General features: G+C 49.7%; 1 protein-coding gene across 1 annotated transcript in view; it reads left to right on the forward strand.

The window, feature by feature from the left end:
- LOC126540004 (acidic mammalian chitinase-like) overlaps positions 1–20,843 on the forward strand; it is a 315,282-nt gene that overhangs the window by 185,795 nt on the left and 108,644 nt on the right. Inside the window, exon 8 of the mRNA XM_072286221.1 lies at positions 4,301–4,456. Within this exon, the coding sequence (XP_072142322.1) occupies positions 4,301–4,456 (156 nt within the window). The remainder of the gene's footprint in view (positions 1–4,300; positions 4,457–20,843) is intronic.

Below are 20,843 nucleotides of genomic sequence, written 5' to 3' on the forward strand. Positions count from 1 at the left end.
AAAAAAAAAAGACGGTTCCATACGCTTCTGTGTAGATTTTCGGCGCATTATGAAGATGACACTGAAAGTTGTTTACCCACTGCTGGGCATTGAAGATACTCTGGACTACTTACAAGGAGCCATGTTCTCTTCATTGTACTTGCTGTGAGCCTACTGGCAGGTCCCGATAGCGGACGCCCATCGCCCAAATGCTGCTTCTGTTACGCCAGGTGGCCTACATGAGTACATTGTCATGCCTTTCGGTCTTTGCAATGTGCCTGCTAGATTTGAAACGATGCGGTCTTAAATTGAAGCTATTCCTATTTTACCTTTTTGGACATCGTGGTGTTCGCCCCTGATTTCACAACATACGTGCGCCTCCTTCATCACGTGCTGAGTTCCTTAAGAAATGCCGATCTGCTGTTTAATCTCAAGAAATGTCGCTTTGCCGCACGTTGGTTGACGATCCTTGGACACAAGGTAATCGAGGATCCCGAAAACTTGCGGGTCGTCTCTGCGTTTCCTAAGCCCACTACAGTGGGTTTTCATCGGTTTATTTTCTTATTTCCGGCGCTTCGTTCGAAATTTTCATCGGTACCATCTCCGCTCACGCTACTGCTTCGTGGCCCCAAAGACCCCTCATCGTGGTCCCCTGCCTGCGACCACGCGTTCACCACCTTGCGCCGTCGTCTCACGATGGCACCTATTCTTCGACATTTTGACCTTCAAGTGCCTACTGAAGTACATATCGACGCGAGTGGTGTACGTCTAGATGCTGTTCTCGCACAGCGTCATCCTGGTCAGGCAGAATAAGTCGTGGCTTATGTGAGCCACACGCTGACCAAGCGGAGGGAAATTACAGCGTCACGGAAAAGGAGTGCTTGGCCATCGTCTGGGCGCTTGGCAAGTTGGGCCCTTATTTATATGGCAGCTCTTTTGACATCGTGGCCGACCACCATGCGCTGTGTTGGCTTTCGAACTTAAAAGACCCATCTGGCCGCCTCGTACGCTGGGCCCTGCGGTTCCAGGAGTACGACATACGCGTGATGTATCGTTCCGGGCGGAAGCATTCAGACACTGACGCGCTTTCCCGTTCACCACTCTCTCTAGAGGCCGCTCGTGAGTCCCCCTGTGAGCGCACTTGACTCTGACACTATTGTTGCCGAACAGCACAATGACCCCTAAATCAGCACCCATTTTCGACTTTCTCTCAGATGCCTCAACAGTTCCAGCCTCTCGAACACCTCGGCGCCAAGTTGCTCAATTTGCCATCCGTGATCCGCTCCTGTATCGTCGCCACTATGCACAAGAGAGACGTACGTGGTGGCTCGTCACCCAGGAGGCGTTGAAATCAGAGATCTGTTCCTCTTTCCACTTGGATCCCCATTGTGGCCACGCCGGCGTTTTCAAGGCGTATGAGCGACTTCGGCAGGGCTACTATTCGTGTGGAACCTTCGTTCGGAACTTCGTCCACTCCGCCGCACCTCCCAGCCGGTGAACTACAACACGTGTCATGCCCTTCGCAACCTTTTTATCGTGTCGGTGTCGATTTATATTGTTCATTTCGTTTGTGCACCTCTCGACAACCGATGGATTATAGTTTCCGTCGACCACTTAACACGTTATGCAGAAAATGCTGCTCTCCCAGTTGCTACAGCGCAGGAACTCGCAACTTTTATACTGCGCCGTTTTGAAACAGAACAGCGCGATTTTGACGGGGACAAGCAGTGAGAAACGACGTGGACGAGCGCTGTCCGTGTCGTTTCTCCCTGCTTGTCCCCGCCAAAACCGTGCTGTTCTGTTTCAAATATGGCTTACAAACTCGCCCAAACGTCCGTTTTGACAAACAACGGAGGCGTACAAAAACAAAGCTCACTATAGTTGTTCAGAAACTTTGGTGATGGGAATTCATCGTGTTTCCTTTCATTATTTTATTTTTTACCACAGGTAGGAGTTAGGCAATGAAATAACTAGATCTTGGTGGCGCAACTTAACGCCCCATTCCAAAGCAGACGATCATAGCATCCATACAGCCATCAATGTATAGGTCGCAACGCATCAAATTATCATCCATCATGCATCACCGCTCTTGACGCATCTGGCCTCAAACGCAGCTTTGACAGATATGTGAAACCATTGCCTTTTCTTCGAGTTGATGAATTCGACTTCGCCCTGCGATCTGCTAGCTGCCTGCTTCGCTCAGATGGTCGAGTGGCTGCCCCGAAAAGGCGGTGGCCCCGGGCTCAAGTCCTGGACGAGGAGGAATTTTTCTTTAATTACTCGGCTCTTCTTTCGAGGAGCCCGTGTGTGTTTCCTTTGTGGCAATAATTTACGTCTGGGTTGATGTCTCACATTCTATTTATTAATTACTTATCTTCACCTTGCCGGTGGATACTATTACGTCGACCTCTTGCCTTTGCTTCAGCTTGATGAATTCGACTTCGCCCCGCCATCTGCTAGCTGCCTGCTTGGCTCAGATAGTAGAGCGGCTACCCTGAAAAGGCGGTGGTGCTGGGTTCATGTTCTGGACGAGGAGGAATTTTTCATTTTCTCAGCGGCTTTTCTTTCGAGGAACCCGTGTGGGTTTGCTCTGTAGCCATTATTTGCGTATGGGTTGATGTCTCACTTTCTGTTTATTAATTACTTATCTCCACCTTCACGGTGGAGACTATTATGTCAACCCAGCAACGCCTTTGCTTCGAGTTGATGAATTCAACTTCTCCCTGCCATCTGGTAGCTGCCTGCTTAGCTCACATGGTAGAGTGGCTGCCCTGAAAAGGCGGTGGTCCTGGGTCAAGTTCTGGACAAGGAGAAATTTTTCATTAACTGCGCGGCTTTTCTTTCGAGGAACCCGTGTGGGTTTCCTTTGGAGCAATTCTTTGCGTATGGGTTGATGTCTCACTTTCTGTTTATTAATAACTTATCTCCACCTTGACGGTGGAGACTGTTACGTCAACCTCTTGCCTTTGCTTCGAGGTGATGAATTTTACTTCGCCCTGCCATCTGCTTGCTGCCAGGTTAGCTCTGATGATAGAGCGGCTGCTCCGGAAAGGCAGTGGTCTCGGGTTCATGGCCTGGACAAAGACGAATTTTTCTTCAACTGCGAGGCTTTGCTCGTGAGGAAAACGTGTGCGTTTTCTTTGTAACAATTAGCTACGTCTGGGCGGATGCCTCATTTTCCCTTTGGTTATTGATGATGACCTTTGAAATGTTTAGTTGGCAGTGGAAAATCAACGTCCAATTCGTGAATTACCAATCGCACAACTGTATTTGGGTCACAGTTCAGTATTCTTTGTAAGGAAAGTGAGTGGCCTGTCAGCGTAAAGTATAGCAGTCTCATCAGTGTGAACGAAATGGTTCAGAATGAGGTAAGCAATTATTGAGATCCTGCATGAAAACTAATAGGGGGCAGCGAATGCATCCTTGGGGAACACCTTTTTCAAGAGATAGTTAGATAGCGTTGCATTACTAAAAAGGTTTGCTCACTGTTAGACAGATTTCAGTTATGCCTAATGGGGGCCCAATAATACGGATGGAAATAAGTTTATCAAATAGAATGCAATGTCCTGTTAAGCGCTTCCGTTAGTTTAATGCATATTCAGCTGTATCGATGGCTTGCTTAATTTTCTCACCAAAGGGGATTAGTACAAGGCCTGTGGAGTAGCCAGCCTTAAATCCGAATTGGTTAGACGACAATATAACAAATATCGATTCCCACCTATTGAATCGCTTTTCAGTGCATGCACCTTACTGAGAAAGGTAGTGTCAAAATTGGTCGACAGTTAGAAGTGCAGGTTTATTGCCGCCTCTTATGCACCTGAATTCTTTTTACTCTTTAGTTGATCAGGAAACGTCCCCGTCTTGGATACCAGAGTTAGGATATGCGAAAAAGGAATTGATATAAAGTGCGATATCGTTTTACGTTAACGAAAATAATTTCACCAACACCTTCACTGGTTACATTTAGATAATTGATTATGTTGAGAGCTTTATTCGCATCTGTAGGGAAAAATTAAAGGATTGACTGCAATGTTCGAATGATTCTTCAAGTAGCAACGTTCTCATTTGTGCTAGTCGGTGCATCCTAAACATAACTTGAAGCAACCTTAAGAAGACGAGGACAAGAACCAAAGAACAAACTCGCTGCTTCAAGTCATGTTTTTTTAGGTGTGACCGCTGGACCAGATGTATTAGCTGCAGAATAACCCGTCGAATGCGTTTAGTGTACCTGAATTGAGTAAGAAAAAAGAAAAATTTATTTCACTTCTAATACTTGCGTTGTTTCTACTTAGAAGAATTGTTGCTCATTGTTTATTCTCAGGTGTCAGCGGTGCAGCACTGGGCCGATCTGGGCATGCCGCACGAGAAGATGGTGCTCGGCATTCCTCTTTATGCTCGCGTCTACCGACTCGCGCACCAGTCGGAAAATGGCTGGGACAGCAGGGCACTGGCAGTGACCGTCCTTCCTTTCAACAAGGTGCGCGCTCGGTTTCCCTGAATATGTTTGCTGAAGCACAGGTCGGTTTGTGTTGTCTCTATATTATGTACGTTGCCTCGGCCGCGTTAGGCAGGTATGCAATATAGCTATATGATTTTATGCGACGCTCGAGGCGTTCTCGCCGCTGCAGCGCCGTCTCGCCCTTGGGCGGTGGACGCGCGGCTGCCACGTGAACGAGTGTCGTAACCACGGTGCAGCAAGAAGAGCCTCCAACCGTAGTTGTTTTGTTCCGCCAAGTCCTGCCGCCAAGGGACAGCGGACGTCTTGGTTTTGGAGCGCAGCTCTTAGGCGCCCGTTCCTGCTGGGGGCGGAGCGAACACCGTGAAGGATGAAAGCGAACGCGGAGTGCAGCGGCAGATGATAGACGAGGATAACGAAGAGGGCGCGAGGAAGAAAGTAGAAAAGGAGGGTGCACCCAAATCATGAGGCGGAAAGCGTGAACTTGGGTATGACCCACTACAGAGACCGCTGATGCGCACTCCAAAAGAAGTTTAGCCTTCAAAACACTTTTAAATTACAAAAGGCGCGTGTAATTTTCTCCTATATAATAAAGACAAGTCAACAATATTGCAATGTGCGCGTTTTCTTTATTACATTGAAATGATAATGTGGCTCGTGCCACAAAACCTGGCAGCAAGCAAACCTGGGCGTCGCACTAGTCGGATAGTTGAAACTGCAATCATGTGAAAGGCCCCTCTGAAAATCGCTTTGGCACGTGCGACTGGACTGACTTTCATCGCTCCAGTCGCATCATGTGAAACAGCCTTAACGCACATCCGCAGTGGCGTCTCTGCTCGCCCACTTCGACCGCTTGGCCCGCTAGCCGTAGACCTGCTGAACTATAACTGCTTATTATTGTTTTAATCCTGCAAAGTTCTTCAACTATGCCTTTGTTCTTTTCTTATTTTTTGCTGCGCCATACCAGCCGTACAACTAAGGCGTCCCTCGAGCACAGCATATAATTTGTAGACAACGCCAGTGGTTCAGCAAGACGGACAAAATGTTGCTACCTGCTTCCCTTATGGCTTTTCGCTGTGCTTTTTTGTTAATAGCTCTGCTTTCAAATCGGGAAACGTTACTGTGGTACACTGGCCGTACATAGTGGTTCTCCTTTTATTATCGCTAACAAAATTTGCAAAAACCTGTGCTATAGAGCAGATAACTATTGAATGAGCTGCATTACTCGGAAAGGCGGGCATAATTACTATCAAAATCAACATGCAAGATTGTCTAATTAAAAAAAAATTCACTGCTCAACTTTTAGACTAATAGCTCACGTATTGCATTGCACTAATTAAAGCCTCTTTAACGACCATTCATATCGGCGGAAAACGAGCTAAAGTTCACTTATTACCAAATATGAAATAATACCTTTCCCAATGTAACGCATTACGAGGCGATAGCCTAGTGGCTACCATGCCCACCTCCCAATCGCACAATGCTGCAGTTACAAGGGTTCGAGTCTTGGTGGCAATGGCCGTGAAGAAAGGATGTAAAGGAGGCTGTGAGTTATATGAATAAAAAAAAGAAAGCTTTGTGTGCTGAAGCTCAAAGTGAGGCGCCGGCCTGAGGACAAGGGTCGTCGCCAGCATAACAGCGGGCGGCAAAGGCCAACCAAGTTTCTAGCACCTTACATCTGCCAGTGTAAAACGTATAGTGGCAAGTGTGCCTGGTGGGGCATGATCAATAGATGTGTTTCTCACTCTTAACTCAGACTGTGACACGCAACAAAAGCTCGCGCTTACGACTACCTCTCATTATCGTCATTATGAAAATATAAACTTATAAATGCGCCTGTACCTAACAATCTTTTGGCGTTTATCTCCTTTTTCCTGAGGCTATAAGTCATTTAAATAAAACAGGAGTGTAGAAGATAATGGTGCAGTTTGATCCTTCATATAATGCGACGACACACCATGACGAACGGCCAATAAAGAAATATCTTTTTTCGAATCTTAGAACGTAGATACGCAGTTTTGTTTTTCATAGCGAGGAGAGCTACTTTACTGCATAGAACAAAAACAACTCAAACAACTTACAAATAGAAATGCAACCCTGTATCGTGAATGAAGGCGCACGAGATTCACTGCACAATGGAGTTTGCACTATAGGTTTCATGCCTAACACGTTTTCAGCAGTTTCTGCTCTCGTAAAGAATGAATATACGAACAGCTGTAGCAATGCCAACGTTCACAGGAAGGACTGGCGTTGAAATCGGGACATATCTCACTGCTGTTTCGTGCATTTCGTGCGTGTTGAACTTGAGACACAAATTTGAGTAAAATGATGGTTTTTATAACCCTTTAGGTATGCCATTATAGTTGGCGACCTAAAATCAGTATTTTGCTGTCCTCCAACGTTACGGTTTCAAATCGCATTATACGTATTATTTTGGAAACGTTTAATAATCCCTCAGTAGCTTATTGCGTATGAGGTGTATATTGTCAAGTGGTAGTGACGGTAAAGAACGAGTCCAACAACGGGCGGTCCAAGAAAGTCCAAGAAAGAGCGAGTCCAACAAACGGGCGGTAGCTCGGAACAGAGAGCAGGGAGAACAAGATGGTGGTGTTCGAGCGCCGGTCTCGTGCCCTCCGCTTTTGATGATGATCGGTATGTCATTCTCTTCCTTTCTTCATTACAATTGCCTCCGTCGAGAAAGGTGGAGCCATCCTGGCGATCTAACAGGTGGGTACAAGAGGGTCGAAGTACGGCTTGAGGCGGTCTACGTGAACAACATCACGTCCACATCGACGACGGTCGCCTTGCAGCGTAAGAGGTTCAATGACAGTTTACGGGGGAAGTACGCTCGACGATGCGGTAGGGACCATGATAATTTGGGAGCAGTTTGGACGACAAGCCAGGGGCGCAGGGTGGTACAAGCAGCCACACAAGTGCTCCAGGAGCGAATGTTGCGGCAGGAGAGTGATCATCATCGCGGGCGTTTTTCTGGCGTTGTTGGTCGGCTGTAGTAAAGCGCTTGGCTAGTTGTCGGCAGTCTTCAGCGTAACGGGCCGCTGCTGACACGGGCGTGCACTCTGAGGTATCTGGTGCGTATGGCAGCAATGTGTCGATAGTGTGCGTCGGCTGGCGACCGTGCAAAAGGAAGAAGGGGGAAAACCCGGTTGTGACTTGCGTAGCGGTGTTATACGCGTATGTCGCAAATGGAAGAACCAGGTCCCAGTTTGATTGATCAGATGCAACATGTGTCGCAAGCATGTCGCCCAGAGTCCGATTAAACCGCTCAGTGAGACCGTTCGTCTGAGGGTGGTAGGCAGTACACGTCCGATGTACAATGTTGCACTGGTGGATAAGTGCTTGAATGGCATCGGAGAGAAATACGCGGCCACGGTCACTGAGGAGTTCGCGAGGAGGACCGTGCCGAAGCACAAAACGCTTGAGGATGAAAGAGGTGACGTCCTGTGCTGTCGCCGTGGGAAGAGCAGCGGTTTCGGCGTATCGTGTAAGGTGGTCGACAGCAATGATAGCCCATCGGTTTCCCGCTGTGGTCAAAGGTAAAGGTCCATAAAGGTCAATTCCAACGCGGTCGAATGGGCGTTCTGGGCATGGAAGGGGCTGCAATGAACCTGCGGCAGGATGCGGTGGTTTTTTTCATCGCTGACACTCGTGGCAGCCGCGAATGAACTTGCGGACAAAGCGAAACATTCCGCGCCAGTAGTACCTTTTCCGTAAGCGTTCATAGGTCTTGAAGACACCACCGTGAGGACACTGCGGGTCGGAGTGAAATGAAGCGCAGATTGTAGAGCGAAGCGTTCGAGGGATAACGAGGAGCCACTTCCTACCATCTGGCGAGTAGTTGCGCCGGTACAAGAGGCCATCACGGATGCTGAAGTGCGAAGCTTGGCGTCGCAGTGTTCGAGTGGTCGAAAGAGTGGGTGCCCCGGATAAAACGTCAAGAAGCGAAGCGATCCAGGGATCGTGGCGCTGTGCAGAGGAGATGGTGGCGACGCCAAGAGCTGACAATGGATGGTCTATAGTGGATATGGACGCAGTTTCGGTGGATAGTGGTGACCGCGACAGTGCATCAGCGTCGGCATGCTTGCGTCCCGAACGATATATAACGCGGATGTCAAACTCTTGAAGTCGAAGAGCCCAGCGGGCAAGGCGACCTGACGGATCCTTCAACGAAGACAACCAACATAATGCATGATGGTTCGTAACTACATCAAACGTGCGGCCATATAAGTAAGGGCGGAACTTGACAAGCGCCCAGACTATTGCCAAGCATTCTTTCTCGGTGACGCTATAGTTTGATTCAGCCTTGGTGAGCGTTCTGCTGGCGTATGCGACGACATACTCTGCGAACCCAGGCTTTCGTTGCGCGAGAACAGCACCGAGGCCGACACCGCTGGCGTCCGTGTGCACCTCAGTTGCGGCTGTAGGATCGTAGTGGCGCCGTATAGGTGGTGACGTCAGGAGACGGCGAAGGGTGGAGAAGGCTTGGTCACACTCAGAAGACCATGACGAGATATTGGAGGCGCTGCTTAGTAGTTGGGTCAAAGGCGCAATTATAGAGGCGAAGTTGCGCACAAACCGACGAAAGTAGGAGCACAACCCTATGAAGCTTCGTAACTGCTTTAGAGTCGTCGGTTTGGGGAACTCAGTCACGGCACGTAATTTAGCTGGGTCCGGAAGCACACCATCCTTTGATACAACATGACCAAGAATTGTAAGTTTTCGAGCAGCAAAACGGCACTTCTTGAGATTTAGTTGCAGCTGAGCGGTTTTCAGACACGTCAGGACATGGTTGAGGCGTTCGAGATGGGTTGCGAAATCTGGCGCAAAGACAACAATGTCGTTGAGATAGCAGAGACACATGTGCCACTTCAAACCCCGCAGAACCGAGTCCATCATGCGTTCGAAGCTGGCAGGTGCATTGCAAAGGCCGAAGGGCATGACATTGAATTCATATAGACAGTCAGGCGTGACGAAGGCTGTCTTTGAACGGTCGGCCTCTGCTAAAGGCACCTGCCAATACCCGGAACGCAAATCTAACGACGAAAAAAACTCGGCACCTTGTAGGCAATCAAGGGCATCGTCAATTCTGGGTAAAGGGTACACGCCTTTTCGAGTGACTTTGTTTAGGCGCCGGTAATCCACGCAGAAGCGAATCGATCCATCCTTTTTTCTAACGAGAACCACAGGGGATGCCCACGGACTTTGTGAAGGGCGAATAACGTCGCGTTTAAGCATATCGTCAACCTGGTCGGTAATAACTTGACGTTCCGCGGTGGAGACGCGGTAAGGGCGTTGTCGCACTGGCGAGTTGGAGCCGGTGTCGATGTTGTGAACAATGGTAGAAGTTCGGCCAAGGGCACGTTGGGCAACATCGAAGGAGTCGCGGAACTGGTAGAGCAGCTGGAGAAGAGCAGAGCGTTCAAATGGGGACAGTCCGTCTGCGATCGACGAATCGAATAGGTCGGCAGCTGGAACATCAGAAGGGGTAAGAGCACTGATGACGTCGAGGTCGAGTCGAGCTGAATCTTTCTGCACGGAAAAAATTTAGCCGATATCAATGGGTTGCACGCATCCAAGGGATTCACATTTAAGCAGTCTGATGGGATATGGAAGAGGATTTGTGAGGCAGAGAGCGCTTGTTCCATTCGAAATAGAGAGGGTCGAATAAGGCAAAAGAAGTGGCTTCCGATTTAGAAGAAGGCGTGATGGTTCAAAGAATGCAGCTTCATCACATATGCTGTTGCAGAATACGGGGAGCAAAACAGCTGCTGTCGGCGGAATTTCTGTGTCTTCTGTGACGACTATTTTGTGTGCGGCTTGATGAGCGGGGTAGTAGGACTGGTCACACAACGGGAAGAGCTCAAGTTCAGATCTGGCACAATCAATAACGGCGTGATTATACGATAGAAAGTCCCAGCCAAGTATAATGTCGTGCGAGCAAGAGGAAAGGAAGATAAACTCGACAATGTAGTGCTCTTTAGCTATAATAAGTCGAGCAGTGCAGGCAGCTATAGGCCGAACAGGGTCTCCATTCGCTGTACGTAAGGGCATCATCTCAAGAGGCGTGGTCACCTTCCGAAGCTTGCGGCAAAGTGTGGCGTCTATAACAGAAACGGCAGCACCGGTATCGACAAGAGCATATGCACGGATGCCTTCTACGAAAACTTCGACAATATTCGACGGCAAAGTTCGAGGACTTGAGCATTTCGACAGCGCAGTTCTTGCCTCACGAACTGCGGAGGCTAGTTTCCCTCATTTTCAGGGCCTGGTCGACGACGCATGGGCGACAAGGAGCGACGACGGGGTGAAGGTGAGCTACGAGACGTGGGTTGCGGATAGTCACGTGAAGACGTGCTTGTTTGGGGACCCGGACCTTCATAACGAGAGCGGGGACGATCTATGTAGTTCGGTGAACGGGCGTCTGAGTATCCTGGCGCGCGACGGCGGCAGAATCGGGCGATATGACCAGGGCCACCGCATGCAAAACAGATCGGCCGGTTGTCGCGCGTTCGCCAGGGATTTGCAGGGATGGGAGCAGACCATGTCACGGACGGCTGAATCGGGGCTGCAGCATATGACACACCATGGGGTGGTGAGGGCTGTTGAAGCTGCTGCCGCTTTACTACCTCAGCGTAACTAAGAGGCGCGGCGACAGGTTGCTGCTGAATGGGCACCGGCATGGCCTCGGAAATCTGCTCTTGAATGACGTGTCGAAGCACAGGAGCCAACGGGATCGGTCGCTGCGGTTGCTGCTGTTGTGGGAGCTCCTGACACTGAGCAAACGGCAGGAGAGACAACTGACGGGCCACCTCCTCACGCACAAATTCTTTCATTTGTGCGATAAGGTATGACTGGTCAGACATGATGTCCAGTGCAGCGAGCGGTTGATTGTACGTCTGAGATGAACGTCGGGTGAGAGCCCGCTGCCTTGTCAACTTGTCATAGCTGTGGTAAAGAGTTACAACTTCAGACAGTGCCAGGAGACTTCGCAAGAAGCATCTGAAAGACATCGTCGTCGACGCCCTTCATAATGTGCTGTATTTTGGCACTTTCGCTCATTGAGGCATCGGCGAGCCTGCAGAGATCGAGTACGTCCTCAATATAGGCGGTAAAAGTTTCATTCGGTTCCTGTGCCCGTGTGCGCAGCCGTTGCTCGGCGCGTAACTTCCGCACGGCAGGGCGACCGAAAACGGCAGATATTGCCTCCTTGAAAGCAGACCAGTTTTCAAATTCCGATTCGTGGTTCGTATACCTCAGCTTCGCCACGCCAGCCAAGTAAAAGTTCGCGGTACTCAACTTAGCAGCGTCATCCCACTTGTTGGGTCCACTAACTTTTTCGTAGGACGACAGCCAGTCCTCGACGTCCTGGTCTTCCGTACCCGAAAATACCGGGGGGTCTCGCTGGCGAACGGGGCCGGGACAAACGGCGGCCGGGAGAGGTGGCGGCTGTTGGGCTGCGTCAGCTTGCATGGTCGAGTGCAACGTGCGGGATCGGAGTTCCAGGGTGCCGACGATGTGCGTACCCAGCACCTCCACCAAATGTAAGGAAGTTTATTGAGCCAGTCCAACAAACGGGCGGTAGCTCGGAACAGTGAGCAGGGAGAACAAGATGGTGGTGTTCGAGCGCCGGTCTCGTGCCCTCCGCTTTTGATGATGATCGGTATGTCATTCTCTTCCTTTCTTCATTACAACAGTAGAAATACTGTGAAAGACGAAGCTAACTTTTATTAGGTGAACCGGTGCCTATAAAAACAGGCTACACTGAAAGAACTGCGAAAGCGGCGAACACAGTCGGTGGTCGTCGAAGTCTGATTTAAGGGTCAAGTGCGTCGGCTCTTATACAAGAGTTCCAGAGTAGTCGCTGTGCCCGCGTTACTTTCAGAACGTTCTACACCCCTCGCGTCGTGCATACATGCAATCAGATTACACATTGTTTGGCGACAACATGCAGCGGTTAGAACAATCGATAACATTGCAGAAATTTCCGGTACATGCAGGCAGGTCCCGTGCTGAGCAATAACATTTGTTAGAAGGTGAAAAGCACTCACCCGAAAAAGATAAGCAAGTCTGCGTGTCAATACTAGCTTGCTTTACTGTAGTGAAAAAGTCATTACTGCTCGGGCGAGAGGCTTCTGGAAGAACGACGCAGAAGTAAAACATCCGGCAATCTGGAATAGTTTACACGGATCAAAAAGCGAAAAGTAATAACAAACACATTGCTGCATCTTATAGTGCGCATTGGTTTATGCGATTGAAAGTGTAATGTCTATGTACTCTTTCACTATTGTGAAGTATATTTGTCAGCGATAGAGAGGTGCTAAGCGAAAAAGCACAATGAAGTTATGTACAGTATTGGCTCTATGTATGGGTCAAGTACGTATATTAAGGCCCTAAGCTCACAACATGAACGTAGGTGCTGCGCACCACTAAGGCAACTCACAAGCAGAACCGGTTTTCGTGACAAAAAGGCCATCCAGGTGTACCTGCATGAAAAAATGTTTGGTCCTGCTGTTAAGCGGGTACGAGCGAGTTCGCTTATGTAATCAGTCAGGACGATTCACCACGATCCTCTAAATTCTTCTGAAAGTTCGTATATGAAGGCGAAAGTGTATTTAAAGGAAATACAGCGCGCTCCCGTCGAGCGAAAAATGATGAATAAGAAGCAGTGTTCAAGAGCAAGAAATTACACTCGAATGTCATTAAAGACAGGGCGATGTTCCTACCCCGGTGACCAGCGGAAATGTACATCGACAAAATGTCATCTAGCGTGTAATTGATACTTCCTTAAGATCACTGCCTGTTTATATTTTATGTAGCACGAGCGAGTACTGTAAACGATGGCATTGGAGAGAAAGCGGTGAGCTAAGTTCATGAAAAATTACTCGAGGTTCGCCAGTATGGAACGTCAACTCGGTGTTGAAGAAAGCCTCCGACTTTGGTCGTTCCGCTGACCAGGAAGGCTTGAGTGGTAGCTTACAGATAGGAGTATTTCGTAACCACAGAGAAAGATATACGCTTTGTGGAAACAAGCAGAAGGAAAGAGCCAAGTTAGTTAAAAAATAACATAATGACAGCGCTCGTATGATATACCAAAAGACTGAAGAAGAGAATCAGGTTAGATGGACGGCTTTTTCAAGTTCTGGCAGAGCTAATATGGGGCGAGGAAACGGCATACAAAGGAGCATAATTCTAACCAAAATGAATCAGCGTGGTCATGCTTGCGTGACACTGCACGCTCACCTGATCTACGAGGTCAGGGAGTCGTGCCATGATGGCTTACACTGGGTGTGCCTGAGAACAAAAACTAGTGCATCAGAAATATCGAGTGGACCTTTCTATGGTACAAAATCACATCCTGAAACAAAGAACCTTGCAAAAAGAGGCGCCATCAGATTGACTACTGTGGCTCTTTTTGATCTTGTTTAGTCAGCGTTTTCTTCAACGCCTATTTCTCAGAGAACTAGTTGAAGTTACGCTTATTTGCATCGTAATGGCGGTCATTCTCTACGAAAAGTGAAATCATTTCATTTAGGGGTGCCCTAGTACTCTGTGTAGATTACATAGGGTGAAGTAGCAAGAATGCATTAATAAACGAATACAATTCGAAAACACGTTCACTCATTAGTGCAGTGTAGCTAAATCTAAGCACCTATTTGGAGGACGCAAGTAATGAAGAGACTGTAAAAAAGTAGCCTTGTAGGCCTGTAGTAAATTGAATGGACCATTCGTGCTTTGACACCTGGGTAAGGTTATTCCTGAAGGCAGAAAATGTAGTGTACAAGTCTTCCAGTTCGCTCTCGCAGTGATCAAATACCGCAAGGGATGCTATGACGCCACGGCGACATGCGACTGTACGCCAACAAAGAGAGACAATTTTTTAAAGTGAAGCTCTCTTTGCCCTTTGCTTCGACTTAACTGCTGCTCATGCCTTGCACGCCGCGTCGGGGGTGGTTCACTGCGTGTGAGAGAGGAGAAGCGGACCTTTACATTCGACCTTTCCATGCTGTCGCATGTGCATCATGCGCTCTGACGCTCCCTAGGCGTTGTGACATTCACCTCTTTATATCTGTGATTGTCGATGACTCCCCGCACAAGCATTCCACAAACTACAGCACTTACACTTCTCCTAGCGTGCAAGTCCTGAGGAGAGGTAGATAGAATCAACGTTACTACGTTGGATAGAATGATAGAGAGGGGGCAACGAGAAGACTCTGGGCGTTCGTACAGCCGGTGCAGTCGCGAAACGAGCGAATGACAGTCTTGCCACTCGCATTTCCCATACGGGGGGAAGATCGGGACAGAGAAAAGGCGAAATGAGAAGTTAAAGAAATGTTATTTCTGAAAAGTAAAGATCATGCATATTTGTCAAGCAGACAACGGGGACTGGGGGTGCATAGTCAAAGGCGCATTTGACAACGGTGTGTTCTAGGCGACACTACGGAAGCGTTCGCCCGTCAAATCAACACTCATTTGTCCGCCGCGGTGCTATGCTAGCGTCGACGTCGTGGGTTCGTTCCCAGCCGTGGCAGCCTGATTCAGACGGGAGTGAAATACAATTAAACATTCATGCAATTAAAGTTAGGTGCACGTTAAAGAACATCAGGGTATTAAAATTTTTCCGGAGTCCACCACCATGGCGGGGCTCATTGTCCGATTTTTGTTTTTGCACGTATAGCCCCATAATACTGCCTACACTTCTGCCGCGATACCATGTACCATGTGAGGCAACGACAACGCTCAACACTCTCATAGGCTATAAACAATGCAGCACGACAACGAATCAAGCAGACGCGTATCGTTGTACGTTCTGCGTATTACGCAGTAAAGCAGCAGTGGTGCACGCAAGGTAACATTTTCCTTCAACTCACTACTCTCGTATTGCACTAAATGATTAGAAATGACACATTCGCAGTCAATATCACCGCTAATTGTCGCCAGTGAAAGCGAACAGCACAGTAGCTTCGCTTATATCGGTTGCACTAGTGCGTGGGATGCGCATAAATAGTTTCATCATCATCATCATAATCATCATCATCATCATCATAGTCATCAACACCACCAACACCATCGTCATCAGCCTATTTTATGTCCACTGCAGGACGACGGCATCTCCCAGCGAGTTCCAATTAGCCCTGTCTTGCGCCAAGCGATTCCAACAAGCGCCCACGAATTTCCCAATTTCATCGCTCCACCTAGTCTTCTATCGTCATCGACTGCATTTCTCTTCTCTTGGTATCCATTCTGCTGCCCTAATAGTCCAACGGATGTCTAACCTGCGCATTACATGACCTACCCAGCACCATTTTTTTCCCTTGATATGAAATAGAATATCGACTATGCCCGTTCGCTCCCTGATCCAAACCACTCTCTCTCTCTTAACGCTATGCCTAGCATTCTTCGTTCCATCGCTTTTAGCGTGGTCCTTAACTTCTCTACATTCTTTGTCAGTCTCCAAGTCTCTGCCGCATAAGTCAGCACCGGTATAATTCACTGATTGCACACCTTCTTTTTCAATGATAATGGCAAACTTCCAGTCAGGAGCTAACAATGTCTACCATAGGCGATCCAACCCATTTTTCTTCTTCTATGAATTTCGTTCTCATGATCATAAGAAGCCAACAAACACTGACACCAAGGGAGCTTTAGACTCTATTCGCTATTCTAAATTTCAAGCTATGGACAACAACACGTAGCTTGGTGTCTTAGCTTTTTCTTCTTTTTCCTTTTTCTTTCGTTTTTTTCTTACAGCCGGCGTGTCAGACGCCTTTGACACGCCGGCTAACACTCGGGCGTTGACACGTGATTGACAGACGGCCGGGTCACTGGCCTTGTGCACAGCGCTCCTTCATTCTACATTCGACACGCTAACACACCTTCGCTCATTGCCGCACCCACCCGCCTTACACTCTCTCCACTTTTGAAGAATCATACCTATATATACTGTGGCGAGGAAACCATATGTCGCCTTGAAGAAGACAAGCCCACTTGTCGAAACGTTGGCTTCTGCTTTGACCTTGTCCTCGTTTCGCTCATCGTCTTGAATTTCCATCTCCCGCCTTCCCCGTGCTTTCCCTTTCTTTATAGTCTAAAGGTGTTTATTTGGCAGAGCTCGGAGCAGCGCAACGTCGACGGGCTTCCACTCACGAGAGCCGTTGCTGAGCAGGAGCGCTCGACCCACTAGCGTTTAGAGCCAGTAGCGCTGAACCCACAAGCGTCTCTCTTCGCTACAATCACCCCCCGGTAGCGAGAAGGGAGCCGTCCGGCGACCTAACAGCTCGTCACTATGAGCGGGCCGTAGTAATGCTTTAAACGGTCGACATGGACAATGTCTCGTCCACGGCGGCGCATGTCCGAAGATGGCTCAACTGGTACTATGACATAGTTCACAGGAGATGCGCGTTCGAGAACACGATAAGGGCCTTCATACTTAGGGACCAGTTTTGATGAGGGGCCAGGGGCAGTTAAAGGAACTGAAAGCCACACGAATGCTTCCGGATCGAAGGTGACCGTGGCAGTGGCGTCACTGCGAGTGCTCCTCTGGCGCTCTTGATCATCGGAAGTAAAGGCCCGTGCGAGGTCGCGGCACTCTTCTGCATGTCTGACCGTGGCAGAAATAGGCACGCACTCGGATGCATCCGGCCGGTACGGAAGAATGGTGTCGATGGTGTGCGAAGGGTGTCGACCATGTAGCAAGAAATAGGGTGAAAATCCTGTGGTGCTCTGCGTAGCGGTATTATAGGCGTAGGTGACGAATGGCAGAACGGAGTCCCAGTTCATGTGGTAGGAGGCAACGTACATTAAAAGCATGTCGCCGAGAGTACAGTTGAAGCGTTCTGTGAGGACATTCGTTTGTGGGTGGTACGCCGTAGTCGTACGATGAACAACGTGGCACTCTTTGAGAATCGCTTCAACTACTTCCGACAGGAAGACGCGATCGCTGAGCAGTTCTTGAGGTGGACCATGCCGCGGGATGAATCGGCGGAGCAGGAATGATGCAACATCGCGTGCTGTAGCTGCTGGGAGAGCGGCGGTTTCAGCGTATCGTGTAAGGTGATCTACTGCCACAATGGCCCAGCGGTTACCAGCCGACGTCAGGGGAAGTGGCCCATACAAATCGATGCCAACGCGCCCGAACGGCCGGGTAGGGCAGGGTAGAGGCTGCAGACCAGCTGGCGAGTGGTGGGGTGAAGATTTTCGGCACTGGCAGTCGGGGCATGAGCGAACGAACTTTTGAATGTAGTTTTACATTCCTCGCCAGTAGTAGCGTCGTCGGAGGCACTGGTAGGTTTTGAAAAGTCCCGAGTGAGCACACTGTGGATCAGAGTGGAACGATGCGCAGATTTCAGAACGCAGGCTTCGAGGTACAACTAATAACCACTGGCGGCCGTCAGAGGTGTAATTGCGTCGGTGAAGCAGGCCGTCGCGAATGACGAAATGGCGAGCTTGACGGCGCAATACACGAGTGGTTGGCTGCGATGACGGATCAGCAAGGCAGTCTATGATGGAGGCGATCCAGGTGTCTTTGCGCTGCTCAGAAGCGATGTTCCCAATGTCGACGAAAGAAACGTCAAGCTGGGATATTGCGCAGCAGGCGTTGTCGTCTGGCAAGGGAGAACGTGAGAGGGCTTCAGCATCAGCATGCTGGCGTCCGTTGCGGTACAGTACGCGGATATCGTAATCCTGTAAGCGAAGCGCCCAGCGGGCGAGACGGTCTGAGGGATCCTTCAATGACGACAGCCAGCATAGTGCATGGTGGTCCGTGACGACATCAAATTATAGACCATACAAATAGGGCCGGAACTTGGTAAACGCCCAGATGATCGCCAGGCATTCTTTTTCCGTGACGGTGTAATTGGTGCCGGCTTTAGTAAGCATACGGCTTGCATATGCCGCAACATATTCAGGAAAGCCTTCATTGCGCTGCGCTAGGACAGCGCCGAGGTGAACACCGCTGGCATCTGTGTGTACCTCAATAGGTACTGTTGGGTCATAGTGGCGCAAAATGGGAGGAGACGTCAGCAAACGACGGAGCTTAGTGAACGCCTCGTCGCACTCGGACGACCACGAATGGAGAGGTCCGTTGCTGCCAAGGAGCTTTGTCAGGCGATATGATGGCGTCGAAATTGCGAATGAAGCGCCTGAAGTAGGAACACAAACCTACAAAACTGCGCAGTTCTTTGACGGACGTCGGTTTAGGAAATTTAGCTACTGCACGAAGTTTGTCTGGATCTGGGCGAATTCCATCCTTCGAGACGACGTAACCTAGTATCGCGAGCTGCCGCACTGCAAATCGGCACTTTTTTAGGTTCAGTTGGAGGCCAGCGTTTGCTAAGCACGTCAAAACACACCGTAGGCGTTGAAGGTGCATGGTGAAGTCAGAGGCAAAAACAACAACGTCGTCGAAATAACGCAAGCACGTGTGCCACTTCGAACCGCGGAGAACTGTGTCCATCATCCGTTGAAAGGTTGCTGGCGCATTACAAAGTCCAAACGGCATGACGTTAAATTCGTATAAGCCGTCGGGTGTGACAAAGGCTGTCTTCGGCCTATCGACGTCAGCCATGGGTACTTGCCAATAGCCGGAGCGTAAATCTAGAGATGAAAAGAATTCTGCTCCGTGTAGGCTATCGATGGCGTCATCGATTCGCGGCAGCGGGTATACATCTTTGCGAGTGATCTTGTTCAGGCGCCGATAGTCTACACAGAACCGTACTGAGCCGTCTTTTTTCGTAACAAGGACGACAGGGGATGCCCATGGACTGTTCGAGGGTCGGATAACTTCGCGGCGAAGCCTATCGGCCACTTGCTCAATAATCACACGACGTTCTGTGGCAGAGACGCGATATGGTCGTTGCCGCCATGGCGGTTGGGAGCCAGTGTCAATATGGTGCGTGACAGCAGACGCCCGGCCCAGGGAAGGTTGCCCGACATCAAATTCTTCTAAGGTGCGCAGAAGCTGCGAACGCTGAGATGGGGTGAGGCCATCGGCAATAGATGAATCGAACACACCTGTGGGCAAAGGGTTCGACGTAGAGAGAGAACCGAGCGTGTTGTAACTGGCACAGGACGTGTCTTCGGGAACATCCGTAATTTGTACGGCGTCGATTACTTCCACGTGGGCAAGACATTCGCCTTGAAGCAGCATCACAGGGTATGAGAAGGAGTTACAGACAAAAATAGCTGTGGACCCCTGTTTGAAGTTCACAGTCGCAAAAGGCAGCAGCAGACCTTTTCGAGTATAAAAGTGGCCTGACGGAGAAAGTAGTGCGATGGCGTCAGAGAGGCTGCTGCAATGCATTGACACAATCACTGACGGGTTGGGAGGAACGTTTGTGTCGTGCCTGACGAGTAGTTTGTTCGCAAAAGAAGCATTATCGGCAAGCGTCATACTTGAGATCGGCGACAGTTCTAGTTCGGGCCGGTGCGCAATGAATGACGGCATCGTGGCGGGCGAGAAAGTCCCACCCCAGGATAACTTCGTGGGAGCACGAGGAAATCACAATGAATTCGACGGCGTATACAACGTCCTCGATGAGAACGCGAGCGGTGCACGCCGCAATCGGGTGAATACGCTGTGCGCCTGCTGTTCGGAGGGCGAGTCCAGCAACGGGCGTCGTAACCTTTCAAAGGAAGCGACAAAGCTTTGCGTCCATAACTGATACAGCGGCTCCAGTATCCACGAGGGCATATGTGAGCACACTGTCAACTAACACGTCTATCACATTGGTCGAGCTACGTTGAGGATTTCCGCGTTTCGACGGCGTCGCAGCCCTTGCCTCATGGACTGCGACGATTAGTTTTCCTCATCCCGAAGCAAACGTTGTTCGGCACGCTGCTTGCGAACAGCAGGGCGACCAAATACATCGGCGAGGGAAGTCCTAAATTCCGACCATGTCTGGAACTCTGCTTGATGGTTGTTATACCACAGGCTGGCCACTCCAGCGAGGCAGAACAGAACATGGCTCAGTTTGGCCGCTTCGTCCCACTTGTTATGGTCGCCTACCCTGTCGTACGCCGTGAGCCATTCATCCACGTCAGTGTCGTCCGCTCCAGTGTAGATAGGAGGGTCGCGATGACGAGGCACCCCGGGACACGCAGTGGGTGCCGAAGGAGGCGTTTGCTGGGAGGCGTCTTGGGGCATGGTAGATGGTAGGGTACGGGACCGGAGTTCCAGGATGATCGTCTGAGGGTACCCCGCACACTCCACCAATTCTAAAGGTGTTTATTTGGCAGAGCTCGGAGCAGCGCAACGTCGACGGGCAGGGCAGTCACAGCTTCCAAGCATGAGAGCCGTTGCTGAGCAGGAACGCTCGACCCACTAGCGTTTAGAGCCAGTAGCGCAGAACCCACTAGCGTCTCTCTTCGCTACAATAGGTATCTTCCTACTTTG

Source organism: Dermacentor andersoni, chromosome 2 (assembly GCF_023375885.2).
Source record: "Dermacentor andersoni chromosome 2, qqDerAnde1_hic_scaffold, whole genome shotgun sequence".
Classification (NCBI taxonomy): domain Eukaryota; kingdom Metazoa; phylum Arthropoda; class Arachnida; order Ixodida; family Ixodidae; genus Dermacentor; species Dermacentor andersoni.